This window comes from Pseudophryne corroboree, chromosome 1, assembly GCF_028390025.1.
Source record: "Pseudophryne corroboree isolate aPseCor3 chromosome 1, aPseCor3.hap2, whole genome shotgun sequence".
Lineage (NCBI taxonomy): Eukaryota > Metazoa > Chordata > Amphibia > Anura > Myobatrachidae > Pseudophryne > Pseudophryne corroboree.
In genome coordinates this window covers 1,140,642,066-1,140,663,337 of record NC_086444.1, presented here as the reverse complement: position 1 = coordinate 1,140,663,337, position 21,272 = coordinate 1,140,642,066, and the positions used below count along the sequence as shown (strand labels likewise).

The 21,272-nt window shown below is 42.5% G+C and overlaps 1 protein-coding gene across 1 annotated transcript in view; it reads right to left on the bottom strand.

The window, feature by feature from the left end:
• Positions 1-1,802: 1,802 nt before the first annotated feature.
• Positions 1,803-21,272, bottom strand: part of CPZ (carboxypeptidase Z) — a 159,992-nt gene continuing 140,522 nt past the window's right edge. The window contains exons 10-11 of the mRNA XM_063924203.1: positions 15,988-16,087; positions 1,803-2,843 (exon numbers count right to left, since the gene is read on the bottom strand). Of these exons, the coding sequence (XP_063780273.1) occupies positions 2,491-2,843; positions 15,988-16,087 (453 nt within the window). The 3' untranslated portion in view covers positions 1,803-2,490. The remainder of the gene's footprint in view (positions 2,844-15,987; positions 16,088-21,272) is intronic.

Sequence of the window (21,272 nt, the reverse complement as noted above, 5' to 3'; positions counted from 1 at the left end):
GTTGTCCAAATAAATTTTTTGTGTTCAGAGATTCTCCCTCTCTAAGAGTGCCTGCGTAGGTGTGTCAGCGCCGCCGCTCCCGAGGAACCCTGTTCTGTTTTAAAAAGGGAGAATCTCTGAACACAAAAAATTTATTTGGACAACCTCTATTACCCTGGGGTGCGCCCTTCTGCATCTTGTAAATTGTCTAGATACATTTTGGATAAGGGATACTCAACCTGTAATATTATATTTAGGGATGAATTTTAATCATATATAATTATAAAGGTAATATCCACCTGTTTCAATGAATGCTGACACTGAAACTTAGGTGTTTATAGCGAGAAGACTACTGTAGGTTTTGCAGGTTTTGGGCTAAATACCCCCACCCTATATCCTAAATATTGAAACCCAGATTTGGAAAAATGATCTCTATCTGGATTAGGTGTCAGAACTATACTTTCATTATTTCTAATACAGCACCTACATGCAATTAAATATGCTCCCATCTTTTACTAAAGTGCAGAACTTGACACTTAGACAATAGGTGTCAGCAAAAATCAACAACCAAAACCTCATTATTTCATCTGAGGAACAAAGATAGGATCAAGCACTTAATTCCCTCAGATCTGCCTAAAGTCATACAATGTGTGTCATCACGCCTAGACTTCTGCAATGCCCTCTACCTGGGTTTCAAAGCAAAAGAACTGCTCCGCTTGCCAGTCCCGTAACTAGGTGTGTGCAGAGGGGGCACCACACATAGCGCTGCAGGACCGGGGGCGCTTTGGGTGGCACGTCTCAATTATCTGTTTTAATTTCTTTCACTTGCAGCTTCCCTCCTTTTTGAAGCCCAGTATCTCCTGACACTCACTGACCCCTTCTGTCGCTAATACCTATAAAACATTCATGAACTCAAATTGAGATTTCTTGGTTATTCAATCACACTGTCCATTATTAAATGTAAAGATGCGGACATACCCAGGATTCGAACCCATTGTCTGTGGCATCGCAGTCAGACACTCTATTCATTGAGATATCTTCCCTCGCATAGAAAGGTGGATAAGTTAGAGAATTCTAACTATTTGAAGCTTACCTTGTACTCTGTGAAAAAATGATCAGCATTGTGGCTGAGCAGATCTATGTAGTGTGTAGCTGCAAGAGATTGGATGTGTGGCTGCACACTACATAGATCAGCTCATTTGCAATGCTGATTATTTTTAAAAAAAAGTACCCCTAGCATCATATGTTCATAATTTTTTATGCAGGACCAAACAGCTCAATGAGTAGGGTGTTTGGTAAGAATGCAACAGGTTATAGGTTTGAATCCTGGTTATGGCAGTTTATCGAAATGCGTTATTTAATAAAAGGTATTGTAACTGAATAACAACGAACTCTCACATTTTATATATAAAATGTGGGAAGGGGCATCATAGCATGGGCTTTCTCTGGGATCAATCTTCTCATGCCCTTCCCCATGAGGCATGTGCCTTATGTCCCTATTGAAAAAAATGGGGGGATGGGGGGAGGCGCCAATTATCTCTCTGGCACAGGGCACTAAAACATCTAGTTACGGCTCTGCCACTTGTAGCTGGTACAAAATGCAGCTGACAGGCAATTAACCAACCAGCCCTATTCCAGCCACATAACACCAATTCTCTACTCCCTTCACTGGTTGCCTGTAAAATGGCAAATGTATTTCAAGATTTGCTTACGCTTTCAAAGTCCTACATGACCACTGATCAAGGTACCATGAACATATGTTTCCCCAAAGACACACTTAATAATATAGTTTTTTATTCACAGTACCCTATATGTTATGTCTGTTAATCTCATGAAAGACTGTCACTGGGTGCAGCCAAATATTGGGTCACTTTATTCCAAATAATTTATTAGGTTTCACTAATGACTGTACCTGCCTACTACCCATTTGGTTAACAATAAAACATTCTACATTATATTGCAATAGTGAAGAAATAAAGTTATAAATTGTTACATTTATTTAAAGCTTAGCATTTTGAGTAACTGAAATGGCAATTGTAAATAGCTAATGGATTTGAACTTTATTGTTACAAAATAAAAACTTCACAAGTACAAGATCTGTAGTCTAAACCCTAAAGAAAAAGGAGTAATTATGCATTTTCTTTAATATATTGTAGTATAAATATTAACAAAAAATGGCAATATAAACTTGTGCGCACACATTCTACATTAATTTTATTTATCCTTTTGCATTATGTGTATTTTTGAAAGTACTGTATCTTGTGTTCATTACCATAAAAATATACAAACATTTTTACAAGAAGTTTAAAAACTGCATTAAAAATACAAAAAAAAAAAAAAAAACATGGAGAAAAATAATATTAATGTTAATTAAAACATGTAAAAGTAATTAAGATCAGCCAAACAGTTTGGAATGTTATACTGAGAAAACTAAGGTGACACATATACTGTAGCAAGAAAATATAGCAATTGTACCCATTTTACAATTCAATTACATATGACTTATTATGTTCAATTGTTTTTAAGTAACCATGATGGTCTATTATGACCTAACATACTGAAATAAGACCACCACCAAGGCTTTTCTCTATCTTGAGATTCTTCATCTAGATCATCTTGTCCATGCTGGGCATGAGGGTTAAAAGAATCCAGTGGGTCAAATCGATCATAAATATCTTCTGGAGCAACTTTGTCAAATTTTCGGTTTTTCACATCAACGCGGCGCAAGACAAAATCGACGCGTCCAGCCTTAGTCATTTTAGCTGGTAGAGTAATTTTTTTTGTAACCTTAGAGTAACCGAAAGCCTCTGCCGAGACCACGTGGACACCAGGAATCAAAAGTCGCCAGTAATCTCCATCTTCACCTTTAAAAAACAGAAAAAGCACAAAAAGAAAAATCAGTTGACTAAAATGAAATAATCAATAACTTCACAATATTGCTATAAATAAATGATGAAATAGCATCTAGAAAGCACTCCCGGGGGAGGTTAGGTAACAGTTGTAGGACAGAAAATTCACAGCTCATACAAAATGCACGTATGAAGACAAATTGGGGATGTTTATGGGAAGAGCATTACCGTAATAACTAAGACGTTTTAGCAAATATATAAATAAATAACAATAATAATAATAAGAGCCTCTACATGTAATATTTATTTGACGCAAGGGGCCACCTACTTATTCTCTAACGGACCCTGTTAGATACTTCACCTCTTAGCAACACTTATGTTTTACAATGTCACGCTTAATTTTTTTATGCTAGCAACCCCTTCAGTGCCGACTTACTGTAGAATTTACAGCTATGTCCACCGCACACATTGACTGCCATCGCCGTTAATAATAATTTGAGCTTTCTGCCATACTGCCAAAATTACCTTTTGAGCACCTCTTCCCTCCCAGTGTAAAATATGACTGCTGTGCTTGTGCTCAAGTGCATGAGATAGGAAAGGGGGTGGAAAATGGTGCATTCTGGGAGGTGACATGTGCATGAGCTGTAGCTTACAAACTCCCAACTAAATGCCACTTTCCCAGTGAACAGGCATACTTATTCCATTTCAAACTTTTGGTGGCGATACGGTCATATGACTGATGGTTGGGATCCGGGCGGTCAGGATGCCAATGCCAGGATCCCGATCGCTGGCAATGCCGACGATCGGAATGCCGACACACACTATTCCCACTTGTGCGTCCATGGCACCCAAGGGGCTCTGTTGTGCTCACATCTCCCCCCCCCCCCCCACACGCCCCGCCGGCATTCTGGCGGCCGGGATTTTGGGGTCGGTATGCTGATCTCCCGGATCCCGACCACTGGCAAAACAATCCCAACCCTTTTGGTGGGGCCACTTGTTGTCAAAAGTAAACAAGAGTTTTAATTTGCTTGCTTGTATATACACGTTAATTTTCATGCGCCTCATTTTCTGTATTTTTGTTGTAAATAATATTTTAGAGAACTGCACATGTATACAGAAACAACCGTATAAGTCGTACATCATAAAGCAATCAAATTTTCGGTATTTTACTAAAATATTATATATGTTCCTCACTGTGTAGTGAAATGCTTAAAAAAACATAATCACTCCCAATAAATCCCAGCACAGAATGTGTCCAATTTTCAGGAAAAGCATTATTGTGATCCGTGAATTTTGTAAATAATGAGATTGATGATCAATTTTGCACGATCGTAATGTGTTGCTTACAATGTGCAAGTTACAGTGAGTGAATGGTGCGGAATCAGAGAATGCAGAAGTTTGGAAGCATGCATATAGATCAGGGGTATTTTCTGAATACTTAAGTTAAACTCTTCTTTCATGTTCAAAACGTAGGATTGATGGCTCTGCCATCGATGGTCAATGGCTTTAATTCAACGCTAAGAAACCAACGATGATTATCAATGTTAAGACTGCGGTTGACAATAGCCACCAGGACTCCACCATGAATGTTCACCATTGGTGGCCTCCTATCAATGCTAAAACTAGTTACCATTGCCATCCGACCATCGATAGTTGCAAATTGATGCCCATCCTTATCTATAAGAGGCTTATGAAAGAGTTTTGTTTTTGGTCCAAATAACCAGTACAAATAAAAACAGTCATGATAAATAGATTCCTCTCTTGGAACCAATAAATGACATATACTGTACTTGTAAAACCGGTCAAAATATACATATGCCCTTATACACTGTGGCTTCGGTTACGTCAAATAGCCCTATTGGCATGACAGGTCCCAGACGACTCATCTGCGTCAAGGGTTTTTCTCGCTCAAAAAAATGTGTATTTTATTCACATAACTAAAATTTAGAAGTGTCAAAACTACTATACTAAATTGCACTGATCAATTTGGCATGAGACATACAGTATGTATATCTGTGTGCAAATGAATCTGAATTTATGTATAAAGTGTTTTCTGTCGCCAATTTGTGTTGTGCTTCATCTGTGACTTTGTACGTGTTTAATACTTATTCTTGTGCTGTTAAAACCGTAGACCAGCGTTTCCAGTCACTAGTGGTATTATGCTACATCTGCAATGCGAATAAGACACAAAACTCAAAGAGAAAGACAGTACACTACACCTCTTGGAGTGTCTCAGTCATGCCGGAATCTCGCGCTGTATGGTGTATAGACACATCTGTATAATCATATCATTTGTGCTCCAATGCCATGCTCTGTAAACTCTAATTTAAAACATTCATTTCATGGCTCGCAGCTCCAGAGTGTTGGTGCACTAGCTTCTAAATTTTGTAACCTCTCAATACGGCAGTGGACCTCTCATTACCCTGATCCTGGCAAACATATGGTAAACAACTTTCATGGTAGCAGCTGTGGGTAAATTGTCACTTTTTACACAAGAAAAATCTACCACTTTTGCTGATTTCCCCCAATATCGATCTCAATTGCAATCATTAAAATGCAACCTTTTCCATGGATATAGCCATGACAATACCAATTAAAAGTAATTCATTTTTTCATAATGCTACATTTTTTTATGACTTATCTTAGCAAGTATTTCAGTACAAAATTAAGCATTTTGCTATGTTGTAACTTCAGATATTTATAAAACAATTACTATTTTTGTATAATGCCAACATAGAGGTTAATATCTAGTGAGCAACATAAATTTGCCTGAAGTTGAAAGAGTTAATACAGAGAACAAAAGCATGTTTTCAATGTGCCACTACTGTACTTCTGATGGCTCAAACGGTCCCATGCCACACGCATCTTATACTTACCACTTGACCATTGAAACAGATAAAGTAGCTGATGTTTCGCCACCACGTAAATTTATTCATGTGTATGGGAATTGACACTCGGGGGGAATTCCATTAGCTGCGATAACGCAGTGGTTTACCACGATCGGACTTTTGCGGACTTCGCCAAAACATTACCGCACACAGTGGCTTATCAGGGGTTTGCTTGCTCCCACAATTCGACCTGTACTATTACAAATTTGTGAAACCAGGATTCTGCCCATAATTCAAGCCAAGCCAAACTAACATACTGTAGGAAAACAGTACAGAAATCTATTTGTGGACATAATATAAACATTTGCGCTACCTAAAATGAGTCAAATGGTTGTTATATGCATTTTTTTTTAAGTGGAAAAATGATAGAAAGCAAGTGTTTTTCAGCAAAATACAGTAAGTGTACAAATTAAATTAGGGGTACATAATATTGGGTATCTCCTATATAATAGCCCAGATCTGTGACTCTGTGCCTGTGTGTGTATAATGCTGGGCGTGGCTAGGAGTTTTCATTGGGTTAGCAGCAGGTCTATCACAACCAATCCACAGCTGATTGGGCAAGAAATGCCCTCCCACACAGGTTACATCCAATGGGAGGCTCTGCCCTTTGGCTGCTGTGTGTTCCCAGAGCAGGATTAACAATGGGGCTGATGGAGCTGCAGCTCCAGGTCCACACCCCAAAATAGGCCCACTGCATCTGCAGCAACATACCCTCCAACAATATACACATAAAAATCGGCACAAATTCGAAAAGGGGGCGTAGCCACGGGGAAAGTGCCGTGGTCACACCCCTTTTCCTATACTTTCAATGGGAGTTTGGAGATCCAGTAATCGGTACAGACCATAAAAAAAAAGGTACTGTACCTGCCAAAAAGGTACAGCCGGAGGGCATGCCACTGCATCTGCAGCAAGTCTCTGCGCTGTAAATAGGGAAGAAAATCATTTTACTGCAGTGTCCTATGGGGGTCATTCCGACCCGTTCGCACGCTGTACTTTTTCGCAGCCGTGCGAACGGGTCAGAACTGCGCACGCGTGTGGGCGGCAATGGCAACGACCGTTGCCGGGCAGTGAGGAGAATAACGAAGCAAGCGTTCGCAGCGGCGAACGCGAGAAGATTGACAGGAAGAGGCCGGCTGGAGGCGTCAACTAACTGTTTTCAGGGAGTGCCCAGCCATTTCCAGGGAGAGACCCAGATGTCAGCTCCGTCCTGGATGATCGCAGCGGGTGAGTAAGTCCTGAGCTGTGCAGAGACTGCAAAAACTTTTGTTCGTGCAGCTCTCTGCACAAGCGTTTGCAGCCCTGCGCAGCGATTCCCCCCACCCTGTAGGCGATGACTACCTGATCGCAGCAGTGCTAAAAGTAGCCTGCTAGCAATCAGGTTGGAATGACACCCTGTGTCCTGCTGGCAGTCCACCTGCCCCCTCCCGCATCAACAATCCCCACTCCCTAGCTGCGGCGCAGGTGGAACAAAAGCTGCTGTGACCACCGGCATAGATGTGTATGAAAGCGGCGCAGCGGAAGGCTTTCAGAGCCCTCCCTGCGCCGCATACTCTCTGAGCCTCGGAGCCTCCTCTGCGAGTGATGTCACAGAAGTGCCTCCCAGCCACAGCCGCGCCCAGATCCCCAGAGGCCCTGACTCCGCAACACAGCACCTGGGCTGCCGGCCTGGAAGCCCCAAGATGCCTAATGTAACAGATAGAGTGATAACCCGGAGGGTAATGTCTGGACGCTGAATCAATGTAAAAGGTGACAGTGCTGTGCAGTGCAGTGGTTGTGCCGTGTCACTTACACTGCATAGCACTCTCACCTTTTACATTGATTCAGCGAGTCAGTCAGTTCTGCCAGCCAGTCACTATTGTTAGCGCCGGTGTCCCAACACGTTCCATTGCAGGGAAGTAGAAGCACTAAAAAAACTACAGCTCCCAGCAGCCCTAAGCACCGAAGCATTCCGGCGCTAAGGGCTGCTGGGAGCTGTAGTTTGAGTCAAACTTCTTCCCTGTAATGTGGTGCGTTGGGACACCGGCGCTAACAATAGTGACTGGCTGCTTGACTGCTGTACGAGTCTCCGGGAGCGCCACTGCCAAAAGGAGGACAGCAGCTTAGCTGCTTCCAGGAGGAGAAGCAGGAGAAGAATTACCCGCCCCTCCCCCACTCGCAGTACCTCCGGGCCCCATCCGCGGCACCCCCACACACACTCCTCCACCACTCGCGGTGGCTCCGGACCCCCTTCCCCTCCTGCAGCACCGCCGCCCCTTCCCCACCAGTGGAACCACCACACCCGCCTCTCCCCCACTCGCGACATCCCCGCAACCACTCCTCCCACACCCGCAGTGGCTCCAGACCCCCTCCCCCAGCCGCGGCACCCACGCACCAGCCTCTCCCCCACCCGTGCCACCACCGCACCAGCCCCACCCGCGGAACCTCCGCAACCACCCCTCCCTCACCCGCAGCACCCCCGGACCCCCTCCCCATCTGGGTCTCCCCTGCATCCGCCACTCCCCCAACCACAGCATCTACTAGGTGATTCATCAGGCCTTGCGTGCGCTGTTCACGCCCCCTTAACCATCGCACGCCCTTTTTCCGTGCAATATTTAACCACTCACACAATTATGATTGGAGGTTATACTCCATATAATACAAATATTGCATGCCACAAGGGCGTGCAAGGGTTATGGGGGTGTAGCCCCTTTACGACGGTGTGAAGAGTGCCCTTAGGGCGCGATGAATCACCTAGTAAGTATATATTTGTGTAATTTTAAGCTACTTTAATATAACTTCCAAAAAAACAATTACTCCCACCTTCAAGCCTAAAAACACTTGTTCCACTCATAAAGCACCCCAATATACCCGTCCCATACCTTGTACCCCAATTTCCATCACTTTGCATTGTTTTGCGCAATAGATGACACAAATACCGGCCAACTAAAAATAATTACAAACTTCTAAGTGCCTAATTAGTCATTCAGGGTGGTGTAATTTTTACTTTAAAATAGGGATTTTACCCAAGCTTATCACCTGCTCAGAGGTGGTGAAGGGAAATTCACTGTAAATCCTATGGAGAATTATTGCAGGTAATTTATTGAAGACACCTGACTAGGGGCTTATTGCGGGTCATGATAAAATCTAACTTTTTACCATGAACATGGGTTATCGCTGCTAATTGAATTCCCCCCAAAGTCTGCATGACATGCTACAGGTGGTAAGAGAGGAGAGGAAAGCAATGTGGAGCACTTAGAGCCGTCAGGGACATAGATCTGGCAAACAGTGAATACAAGGTAAGTATGAGTTACATTTTATTATTGACTCCATCAACTCCACATAAAACAGAATTTAGAATTGTATTTATAGCTATCATTTAATCACCCCTTGACTCTGTCGTTTTGTGACAAGACACATATTAGCATATTTGGTTTTAGTATCAGAGTGAATTTGATATAGTTTTTTCGTGACCGTTAACACTTTCTTTTGCTGTTTTTTTTTTTCAAATAGTATTTTATATGTATTAGGTTTATTTTTCAAAAAAGATAATTTAGAATATACTCATAAGCTATTATTATTATTACCTTTATTATTCATTAATTACACAGCCCAACAAATCCTTGTTGCCAAGGATATTTGAACGAAAATAGGATATTTTGGGGATGCTGAATTCAAATTTGCTCTAATTCTTTAGATAATGGATAGCCTCAATAGAAAACGTAGCCATAATGCTTGCATATGGGAATCTACCGGAACATTCTAGAAGGTGAGACACGCAATATTCTAGGTGTTCACTCCAAGATCATCCTATATTCCTTCTCCATGTAAAAGTGAGTGGTCACTGTCAGTAGCTAATTGGCAGTTGAGCGATTTACACTATTGTGCTTTTCTTGTTTCTCTTCAGTGTATCTACAAAGTTAGAGCTAATCTAGCTAAATTTAGTGATGTGCCCCGGACATTTTTCGGGTTTTGTGTTTTGGTTTTGGATTCGGTTCCGCGGCCGTGTTTTGGGACGTGTTTTGGCAAAACCTCCCTGAAATTTTTTTGTCGGATTCGGGTGTGTTTTGGATTCGGTTTTTTTTTTTACAAAAAACCCTAAAAAACAGCTTAAATCATAGAATTTGGGGGTCATTTTGATCCCATAGTATTATTAACCTCAATAACCATAATTTACACTCAATTTCAGTCTATTCTGAACACCTCACACTATTATTTTTAGTCTTAAAATTTGCACCGAGGTCGCTGGATGGCTAAGCTAAGCGACACAAGTGGCCGACACAAACACCTGGCCCATCTAGGAGTGGCACTGCAGTGTCAGGCAGGATGGCACTTCAAAAAAATTGTCCCCAAACAGCACATGATGCAAAGAAAAATGAAAGAAAAAAGAGGTGCAAGATGGAATTGTCCTTGGGCCCTCCCACCCACCCTTATGTTGTATAAACAGGACATGCACACTTTAACGAACCCATCATTTCAGCGACAGGGTCTGCCACACGACTGTGACTGAAATGACTGGTTGGTTTGGGCCCCCACCAAAAAAAGAAGCAATCAATCTATCCTTGCACAAACTGGCTCTACAGAGGCAAGATGTCCACTTCATCATCATCCTCCGATTCCTCACCCCTTTCACTGTGTACATCCCCCTCCTCACAGATTATTAATTCGTCCCCACTGGAATCCACCATCTCAGGTCCCTGTGTACTTTCTGGAGGCAATTGCTGCTGGTGAATGTCTCCACGGAGGAATTGATTATAATTCATTTTGATGAACATCATCTTCTCCACATTTTCTGGAAGTAACCTCGTACGCCGATTGCTGACAAGGTGAGCGGCTGCACTAAACACTCTTTCGGAGTACACACTGGAGGGAGGGCAACTTAGGTAGAATAAAGCCAGTTTGTGCAAGGGCCTCCAAATTGCCTCTTTTTCCTGCCAGTATACGTACGGACTGTCTGACATGCCTACTTGGATGCGGTCACTCATATAATCCTCCACCATTCTTTCAATGGTGAGAGAATCATATGCAGTGACAGTAGACGACATGTCACTAATCGTTGGCAGGTCCTTCAGTCCGGACCAGATGTCAGCACTCGCTCCAGACTGCCCTGCATCACCGCCAGCGGGAGGGCTCGGAATTTCATAGTCTTTTCCAAGCACCCCCAGTTGCGGGAGAATGTGAAGGAGGAGCTGTTGACAGGTCACGTTCCGCTTGACTTGACAATTTTCTCACCAGCAGGTCTTTGAACCTCTGCAGACTTGTGTCTGCCGGAAAGAGAGATACAACGTAGGTTTTAAATCTAGGATCGAGCACGGTGGCCAAAATGTAGTGCTCTGATTTCAACAGATTGACCACCCGTGAATCCTGGTTAAGCGAATTAAGGGCTCCATCCACAAGTCCCACATGCCTAGCGGAATCGCTCTGTTTTAGCTCCTCCTTCAATGTCTCCAGCTTCTTCTGCAAAAGCCGGATGAGGGGAATGACCTGACTCAGGCTGGCAGTGTCTGAACTGACTTCACATGTGGCAAGTTCAAAGGGTTGCAGAACCTTGCACAACGTTGAAATCATTCTCCACTGCGCCTATATCGTGGGCAGATGTATAGGCTTGAATGGCCTTTTGCTGCTCCTCCATCCTCTGAAGCATATAGAGGGTTGAATTCCACCTCGTTACCACCTCTTGCTTCAGATGATGGCAGGGCAGGTTCAGGAATGTTTGGTGGTGCTCCAGTCTTTGGCACGCGGTGGCTGAAATCCGAAAGTGGCCCGCAATTCTTCGGGCCACCGACAGCATCTCTTGCACGCCCCTGTCATTTTTTAAATAATTCTGCACCACCAAATTCAATGTATGTGCAAAACATGGGACATGCTGGAATTTGCCCAGATGTAATGCACGCACAATATTGCTGGCGTTGTCCGATGTCACAAATCCCCAGGAGAGTCCAATTGGGGTAAGCCATTCTGCGATGATCTTCCTCAGTTTCCGTAAGAGGTTGTCAGCTGTGTGCCTCTTCTGGAAAGCGGTGATACAAAGCGTAGCCTGCCTAGGAACGAGTTGGCGTTTGCGAGATGCTGCTACTGGTGCCGCCGCTGCTGTTCTTGCTGTGGAAGGCAATACATCTACCCAGTGAGCTGTCACAGTCATATAGTCCTGAGTTTGCCCTGCTCCACTTGTCCACATGTCCGTGGTTAAGTGGACATTGGGTACAACTGCATTTTTTAGGACACTGGTGACTCTTATTCTAAGGTCTGTGTACATTTTCGGTATCGCCTGCCTACAGAAATGGAACCTAGATGGTATTTGGTACCGGGGACACAGTACCTCAATCAAGTCTCTAGTTGCCTCTGAATTAACGGTGGATACCGGAACCACGTTTCTCACCGCCCAGGCTGCCAAAGCCTGAGTTATCTGCTTTGCAGCAGGATGACTGCTGTGATATTTTATCTTCCTCGCAAAGGACTGTTGGACAGTCAATTGCTTACTGGAAGTAGTACAAGTGGTCTTCCGACTTCCCCTCTGGGATGACGATCGACTCCCAGCAGCAACAACAGCAGCGCCAGCAGCAGTAGGCGTTACACTCAAGGATGCATCGGAGGAATCCCAGGCAGGAGAGGACTCGTCAGACTTGCCAGTGACATGGCCTGCAGGACTATTGGCTTTCCTGGGTAAGGAGGAAATTGACACTGAGGGAGTTGGTGGTGTGGTTTGCAGGAGCTTGGTTACAAGAGGAAGGGATTTAGTGGTCAGTGGACTGCTTCCGCTGTCATCCAAAGCTTTTGAACTTGTCACTGATTTATGATGAATGCGCTGCAGGTGACGTATAAGGGAGGATGTTCCGAGGTGGTTAACGTCCTTACCCCTACTTATTACAGCTTGACAAAGGCAACACACGGCTTGACACCTGTTGTCCGCATTTGTGTTGAAATAATTCCACACCGAAGAGCTGATTTTTTTTGTATTTTGACCAGGCATGTCAATGGCCATATTCGTCCCACGGACAACAGGTGTCTCCCCGGGTGCCTGACTTAAACAAACCACCTCACCATCAGAATCCTCCTTGTCAATTTCCTCCCCAGCGCCAGCAACACCCATATCCTCATCCTGGTGTACTTCAACAGTGACATCTTCAATTTGACTATCAGGAACTGGACTGCGGGTGCTCCTTCCAGCACTTGCAGGGGGCGTGCAAATGGTGGGAGGCGCAAGCTCTTCCCGTCCAGTGTTGGGAAGGTCAGGCATCGCAACCGACACAATTGGACACTCCTTGGGGATTTGTGATTTAGAAGAACGCACAGTTCTTTGCTGTGCTTTTGCCAGCTTAAGTATTTTCATTTTTCTAGCGAGAGGATGAGTGCTTCCATCCTCATGTGAATCTGAACCACTAGCCATGAACATAGGCCAGGGCCTCAGCCGTTCCTTACCACTCCGTGTCGTAAATGGCATATTGGCAAGTTTAAGCTTCTCATCAGACGCTTTCAATTTTGATTTTTGGGTCATTTTACTGAACTTTTGTTTTTTGGATTTTACATGCTCTCTACTATGACATTGGGCATCGGCCTTGGCAGACGACGTTGATGGCATTTCATCGTCTCTGCCATGACTAGTGGCAGCAGCTTCAGCACGAGGTGGAAGTGGATCTTGATCTTTCCCTATTTTAACCTCCACATTTTTTTTGTTCTCCATTTTTTAATGTGTGGAATTATATGCCAGTATCAATAGCAATGGCCTACTACTATATATACTGCGCACAACTAAAATGCACCACAGGTATAGAATGTAGATGGATAGTATACTTGACGACACAGAGGTAGGTACAGCAGTGGCCTTCCGTACCGTACTGCTATATATACTGGTGGTCACTGTGTCAGCAAACTGCACAACTGAAATGCACCACAGGTATAGAATCTAGATGGATAGTATACTTGACGACACAGAGGTAGGTACAGCAGTGGCCTACCGTACCGTACTGCTATATATACTGGTGGTCACTGTCAGCAAACTGCAAAATTAAAATGCACCACAGGTATAGAATGTAGATGGATAGTATATTTGACGACACAGAGGTAGGTACAGCAGTGGCCTACCGTACCGTACTGTTATATATACTGGTGGTCACTGTCAGCAAACTGCAAAACTAAAATGCACCACAGGTATAGAATGTAGATGGATAGTATACTTGACGACACAGAGGTAGGTACAGCAGTGGCCTTCCGTACCGTACTGCTATATATACTGGTGGTCACTGTGTCAGCAAACTGCAAAACTAAAATGCACCACAGGTATAGAATGTAGATGGATAGTATACTTGACGACACAGAGGTAGGTACAGCAGTGGCCTTCCGTACCGTACTGCTATATATACTGGTGGTCACTGTGTCAGCAAACTGCAAAACTAAAATGCACCACAGGTATAGAATGTAGATGGATAGTATACTTGACGACACAGAGGTAGGTACAGCAGTGGCCTTTCCGTACCGTACTGCTATATATACTGGTGGTCACTGTGTCAGCAAATTGCAAAACTAAAATGCACCACAGGTATAGAATGTAGATGGATAGTATACTTGACGACACAGAGGTAGGTACAGCAGTGGCCTTCCGTACCGTACTGCTATATATACTGGTGGTCACTGTGTCAGCAAACTGCAAAACTAAAATGCACCACAGGTATAGAATGTAGATGGATAGTATACTTGACGACACAGAGGTAGGTACAGCAGTGGCCTACTGTACCGTAATGCTATATAGTATATACTGGTGGTCAGCAAACTGTGCGAAACAGAAATGCACCACAGGTATGGATGGATAGTATACTTGACGACACAGAGGTAGGTACAGCAGTGGCCTTCTGTACCGTACTCCTATATATTATATACTGGTGGTCAGCAAAATTATGCACTGTACTCCTACTATATACTGTCTACAATGCAGCACAGATATGGAGTGTTTTTCAGGCAGACAACGTATACTGGTGGTCACTGGTCAGCAAAACTCTGCACTGTACTCCTCCTATATAATATTATACTGGTGGTCCCCAGTCCCCACAATAAAGCAGCACACTGAGCACAGATATGGAGTGTTTTTCAGGCAGACAACGTATACTGGTGGTCACTGTCAGCAAAACTCTGCACTGTACTCCTGCTATATAATACAGCTGCTCCCCAGTCCCCACAATTAAGCAGTGTGAGCACAGATATATGCAGCACACTGAGCACAGATAAGGAGCGTTTTTTTCATGCAGAGAACGGATAAAACTGGTGGTCACTGATCAGCAAAACTCTGCACTGTACTCCTCCTATATTAATATACAGCTGCTCCCCAGTCCCCACAATTAAGCAATAAGTAAAGCAAGCACAAATATTTGCATCAACAATACACGGAGAGGACGCCAGCCACGTCCTCTCCCTAACATTTCCAATGCACGAGTGAAAATGGCGGCGACGCGCGGCTGCTTATATAGAATCCGAATCTCGCGAGAATCCGACAGCGGGATGATGACGTTCGGGCGCGCTCGGGTTAACCGAGCCATACGGGAGAATCCGAGTATGCCTCGGACCCGTGTAAAAAGGGTGAAGTTCGGGGGGGTCCGGTTTCCGAGAAACCGAACCCGCTCATCACTAGCTAAATTGATATTAAAGGAGTCAATTTACTGAAATGCAACAGAGAAATGATAGACAGCATCTGATTGGTTGCTATTGACTACATCCCTAATTCTCTGTTTTAGAAGCTTTAGTAAATTTACCCCTAAGAATCAGCACCACAAAGTAACCCCAAAATCTCTATACAGGTTGAGTATCCCATATCCAAATATTCCGAAATGCGGACTTTTTTGCGTGAGAATGAGATAGTGAAACCTTTGTTTCTTTGATGGCTCAATGTACACAAACTTTGTTTAATACACAAAGTTATAAAAAATATTGTATTAAATGACATTCAGGCTGTGTGTATAAGGTGTATATGAAACATAAATGAATTGTGTGAATGTAGATACACTTTGTTCAATGCACAAAGTTACAAAAAATATTTGCTAAAATTACCTTCCGGCTGTGTGTATAAGGTGTATATGTAACATAAATGCATTCTGTGCTTAGATTTAGGTCCCATCACCATGATATCTCATTATAGTATGCAATTACTCCAAAATACGGAAAAATCCGATATCCAAAATACCTCTGGTCCCAAGCATTTTGGATAAGGGATACTCAACCTGTAATATGATTGACAATAAAATTAGTGGAGATCAGTGTTATTCATTTGTCCATATCAAATAAATAAAAAATAAAATGGCTCTTTTTACCTGTGGTTACATCATGACGAATTCCTTTTACTGAGATACGAGCATTTTTTATTGGATTGTCATATTCATCCTTGACTACTCCTTTAATGCCACGGTGCACCTAGGAGAAAAAGAAGTTGATTTTTACTCTACATTTAATTTATCTGTTTAATATTTATTACCTATACTGTAGGTTATCATTTGATAACTATTTCCATTTATACTTTGTGTAACACTAAACCTCCCCTTGGTTGTACGACATGATCATAAAACAATCTGATTCTATTAAATAGGTACTAATTTATACTGCATGCATGAGATACTATATACAGGATTACACAGGATAATGAAAGAAACACTAAAAGATACCTTACGCACAGAAATGGAAACAGACATTGAGTAGTTGGTCAGGACAAAAACTTGTAGAAGGAAATCATGAAAACCTGTCACTGTCTCTGGGAATGTTTATTGTTATCTTGTATGGATTATTATATTTGCATCATTGTATGTGAGACAGTTTTGCACAATGTTAAAGATTTTAAAATTACAAGATTGGATTAATTGGGTTACATAATCTAATCCGGTGGTGCTCAAACCTCAATTCACGTTTTCCAGGTCACCCGGCAGGTGCACTATGTATGACCAGCTGTCACATTTTAAAAATCCACAGGTGACTTGGAAAACATGAACTGTGTGTGGTCCTGGGGACCGAGTTTGAGAACCTGTGGATTATAGGAACCAATGATGGATTAAGAGTAATTTAGTAATCAAGAAACTGCCAACAACCCCTCAACTAATCATTCATTCATTGTTTCTCTGATCCTTGGTTCAATTAATCTGCCCCCCTGCCATTTAATGTTATACACCCTATAAACAAAAACCACTTAATTTTAAATAAATTTAAAATAGCTAAATTTACTGTATACAACATTGAACATTTAAATAATGATTTATTTAAATTTAATTTGACTATGAGTCATACTGTATTTTGAGATACTGGGCTAATTCGTCGATGTTTGGCGTTGATATTGGAGCATGTGGTCATCTTAAAGTTGAAAAAAATTATTTTTAGAGAATCGAAGCACTGTTATTTTATTGTGTATAAAAATGTAATAATGTAACCTTGTTCAGTTCGTTGTAATTTATTTAAAATTTGTTATAGAATTTGATAATTGATGTTTACTAATATGCAGGCCAAGTGATTGCATCATGTTTTGTTTGTGGGTGAGGGGCAACAGTTTGTATCAACGGAGATACATAAAGTATATGTTCAGAATGTTACAGTAATATTTTTATTATTATTATTTATATGACGCCACAATAGTTCAGTAGCGCCTAACAAAGTACATAAGCAAATAAGCAACACAAGAAAAACAGTGACTCACAGTACAAGACAATATAGGACAAATATATGGAATATAAACATTGCTACACATCTGTACGTGTGGGGACAGGACACTGAAATAAGCATCAGGGTGGCAGAAACCAGGGTTATGTGCCGTATGGAGCATTGAATAGAAAATAGTCTATGAGAGGGAAAAGCTCATGAGGGGAGAAGGCCATGCTCATGAGAGCTTACATTCTGAAGGGGAGGGCCAGACAGATAGGGGTGACGCAGATGGGGTAGAAGTGAGCCATGTATCATGGGGTTAGGATGAGAGATGGGGTAGGAGTGAGCATGTAACAGAGGGTTAGGATGAGAGATGGCTGGGTTTGATGGAGAAGTGGGCCTTGAGAGCCCATTTAAAGTTTTGTAAAGAGGTGGAAAGTCTGATAGGGAGAGGTAGAGAATTTCAAAGGTAGGGAGTACCACAGCCAAAATCTTGGAGGTAAGAATGGGAGGAAGTAAACAGCTGGCAGTAGAGGCTGAATGCATTTGTTGAGCGAAGAGGGTGGCTGGGAGTGTAAAGGGAGATAAAATCAGATATGTAAATGGGAGAGGAATGAGTGAGGGCTCTGTAAGTGAGTGTGAGAAGCTTGGATTGGATTTGGAAGGGGAGCCAGTGAAGGGCTTGTATGAGAAAGGAGGTGGACGTAGTTAATTTGGAGAGGAAGATGAGTCGGGCAGCAGCATTGAGGATACATTGGAGTGAAGAAAGGCATTTGTCAGGGAGTCCGGATAGGAGGAGATTACAGTAGTCCGATCTGGAGATGACCATTGAGTGGATGAGGGCTTTAGTAACATGCAGGGTGAGAAAGGGTCTGATCCTGGAAATGTTTTTGACAGAAACTGCAGGACTGTGAGAGGTACTGAATGTGTGGTTTGAAGGAGAGGGACGAATCAAGAATAACACCAAAACTGCATACTTGAGGGCTAGTGTATATAGTTGTGACATCAATAAATAGTGAAATTGTGGGAGGTGAGGTTATGTGGGAGAGTGGAAAGATGACCAACTCAGTATTAGATATGTAAAGTTTAAGAAAGCGCCGGAACATCCAAGAAGAGATAGCAAAGAGACAAATTGATATATGAGTAAGGAGAGAGGGGGAGAAGTCAGGGAAGGAAATGCAGATTTGAATGTCATCAGCATAGAGATGATATTGTTAGTCAAAAGAGGTAATGAGCTCACATAAAGAGGACGTATAGCGAGAGAAAAGGAGCAGATCAAGAACAGAATCTTGAGGGACACCTACAGTTAGTGGAAGCCCCACTTCCACTAACTGTAGGTGTCCCTCAAGATTCTGTTGGTGGAGTCATGAGAGGAGACAGAGAAGGAACAGTCAAAGAGAGGATAGCCAGAGAGGTTAAGGAGAATAAGCAGAAAGTAGTGGCCCTTGGATTTGGCAGCATGGAGGTCATTGCAGATTGTTGTGAGGGCAGTTTCAGTGGTGTGGAGAGGACGGAACCCAGACTGAAATGGGTCAAGCAGGGAGTGGGAGGAAAGAAAGGCAGTAAGGCAGTTGTAGACAATACACTCAAGGGGTTTGGAGGCAAAAGGGAGGAGAGAGATGGGTCCGTAGTTAAGATCAAGGGTAGGTTTTTTAGGAATAGGGGAGACAAGGGCATGCTTGAAGGCAGAGGCATTACTTAATCTCCAGTTGCAGGGGAAAACGAAGTCAGAGTTTGTGAGATGGATGGGGATGAATAGAATGTTGAGGGTCTGTTGGGATGTGATGTCCTGATGTACAGAGTCAATTTTGGATTTAAAGTAAGTGGCAAATTCAAGGGCAAAGTGTGAAGAAGAGGGTCGAGGTGGCAGTGGGCAGAGAAGGGAGTTGACAGTGGCATAGAGATGGGGGTTAGAAGATTGGGAGGAGATGAGGTTCTTGAAGTACGATTGTTTAGAGACAGACAGGGCAGTACTGTAAGATGAGAACATAATTCTGAAATGGAGGAAGTCCACTTTAGAGTATGATTTCGTCCACTGTCACTTGGCGGTACGTGGACATTTTTGCAGATATCTGGTGAATTTGGAATGCAGGGATTGAGATGTTGATCTTCAAGGGTGAATAGTGGTTGTTGAAGCAGTCAAGAGTAGAAGTAAGGGATGCATAATATAGGGAAGTGGTTTGTTCAGGACAGGAGACAGAGTGAGAGAAAAGGAGAGAGAGGTGAGTCAAGCTGGGAGGATAAGGAAACCGTGTCAATGGCCTCAATGTTGATACCAGAATGCTGACATGATCTGAATGTCCAATATTGACAAAATGTAGATACGGTACTTATCATGTTGACATTTACAATGAAGACAATGACAAAAAGCTGACAATAGAATTTCGACAGGCGATTATTTTCACGATTTTAGTTAGGGCTACCATTATGGTTAGGCTGTGACTAGGGTTAGATTTAGGGTTTGGAATACAGATATATCCTCAAACATGTTTGCTGCAGTCATGTCAAACAGCCCCTCTTGGCATGCCAGGTCGCGTGAGAATCTTTTAGCATCTCACTAATTCAAATCCCCACAGATGTAGACTTTTGATATTTACAATGTCGAAATTATGACAATGTCACCATTTGACATGTTGATCTCCTGAACATGTCTACATTGTGAATGCAATCATTAAAAGCATGTCGACACTCTGGTGTTCACATCCTGAATGTCAACATTCCAAACATTAATACTCTGTAACACACACAAGGAGAAGATATATTTATAGGGACACTTCCTGCTTTGTGGATGAGTGCCAGCCTTTACCACCCTTGGAAAGGCTTTAAATTTACCCCCTCATTCCCGTTTGCAAAGTAAAGGGAAACTCCTGAAAAAGGGAAATTACAACCAATGACAACATTTTACATAACGTTTTGTTAATTTCTAAAGGACTCCATTAAATACCATAATAATCACAACAACAGCATCCATGGGAAATGTAATAAAAACTTTTCTAAAATTTGAGATGAACAGGTTTTGCAACCCTGATAAATAGCAATGGCCTTACGGAACACGGGAATACAGGCACGAGGAGGCCACAGACACTACTGAGCCTCATTTTGACTTGTTTTAAGGACATTACATCAAAGTTGGATCAGCCTGTAGTGTGTTTTTCCACTTTAATTTTGAGGGTGACTCCAAATCCAGACCTCCATGGGTTAATAAATTTGATTTCCATTGATCATTTTTGTGTGATTTTGTTGTCAGCACATTCAACTATGTAAAGAACAAGGTATTTAATAAGAATATTTCATTCATTCAGATCTAGGATGTGTTATTCTAGTGTTCCCTTTATTTTTTTTGAGCTGTATATATATATATATATATATATATATATATATATATATACACACACACACACACACACACACACACACACACACACACACACAGACCTCCGGGTGTGGCACTCCTGGTCTTTAGTAGAAATCACGGCTCAGATAGGCTGGTATGTTAACGTTTCAGTGCCACTTTTATTGTTTAGGCATATATATATATATATATATATATATATATATATATATATATATATATACACACATTGAAAAAATTCTTATCGACTGAAATGTCGACTGAGTGACAATTGGGAGTATAGCAAATGTAAAATATGAGGAGAAAACGTGGGTGGCAGAGCTGAAATGCAAACTGGAAGCAGCAAGAAGCAATTTACCAAATCCAATCGGCAGATGTTGAAGCTGTAGCGTATGAAGTGAAGGACTTGTAATCTGCACCACGACATCACAATGGATGCACTTCTAGGCTACAACATCATGGAGGCTCCACAATGGAGACCCAAGCCAGGAGCTCATACCCAAAGGCAAAGCTGGGGTAATTTGACAAAAGCCTTCTCTGGCATTAAGGGGGGTGGGGATGGGGTGGAAACCAGCCTCCAATGGTTTACATTTTTTAGTGGCTGAGCCAGGTGGTACACCTTCT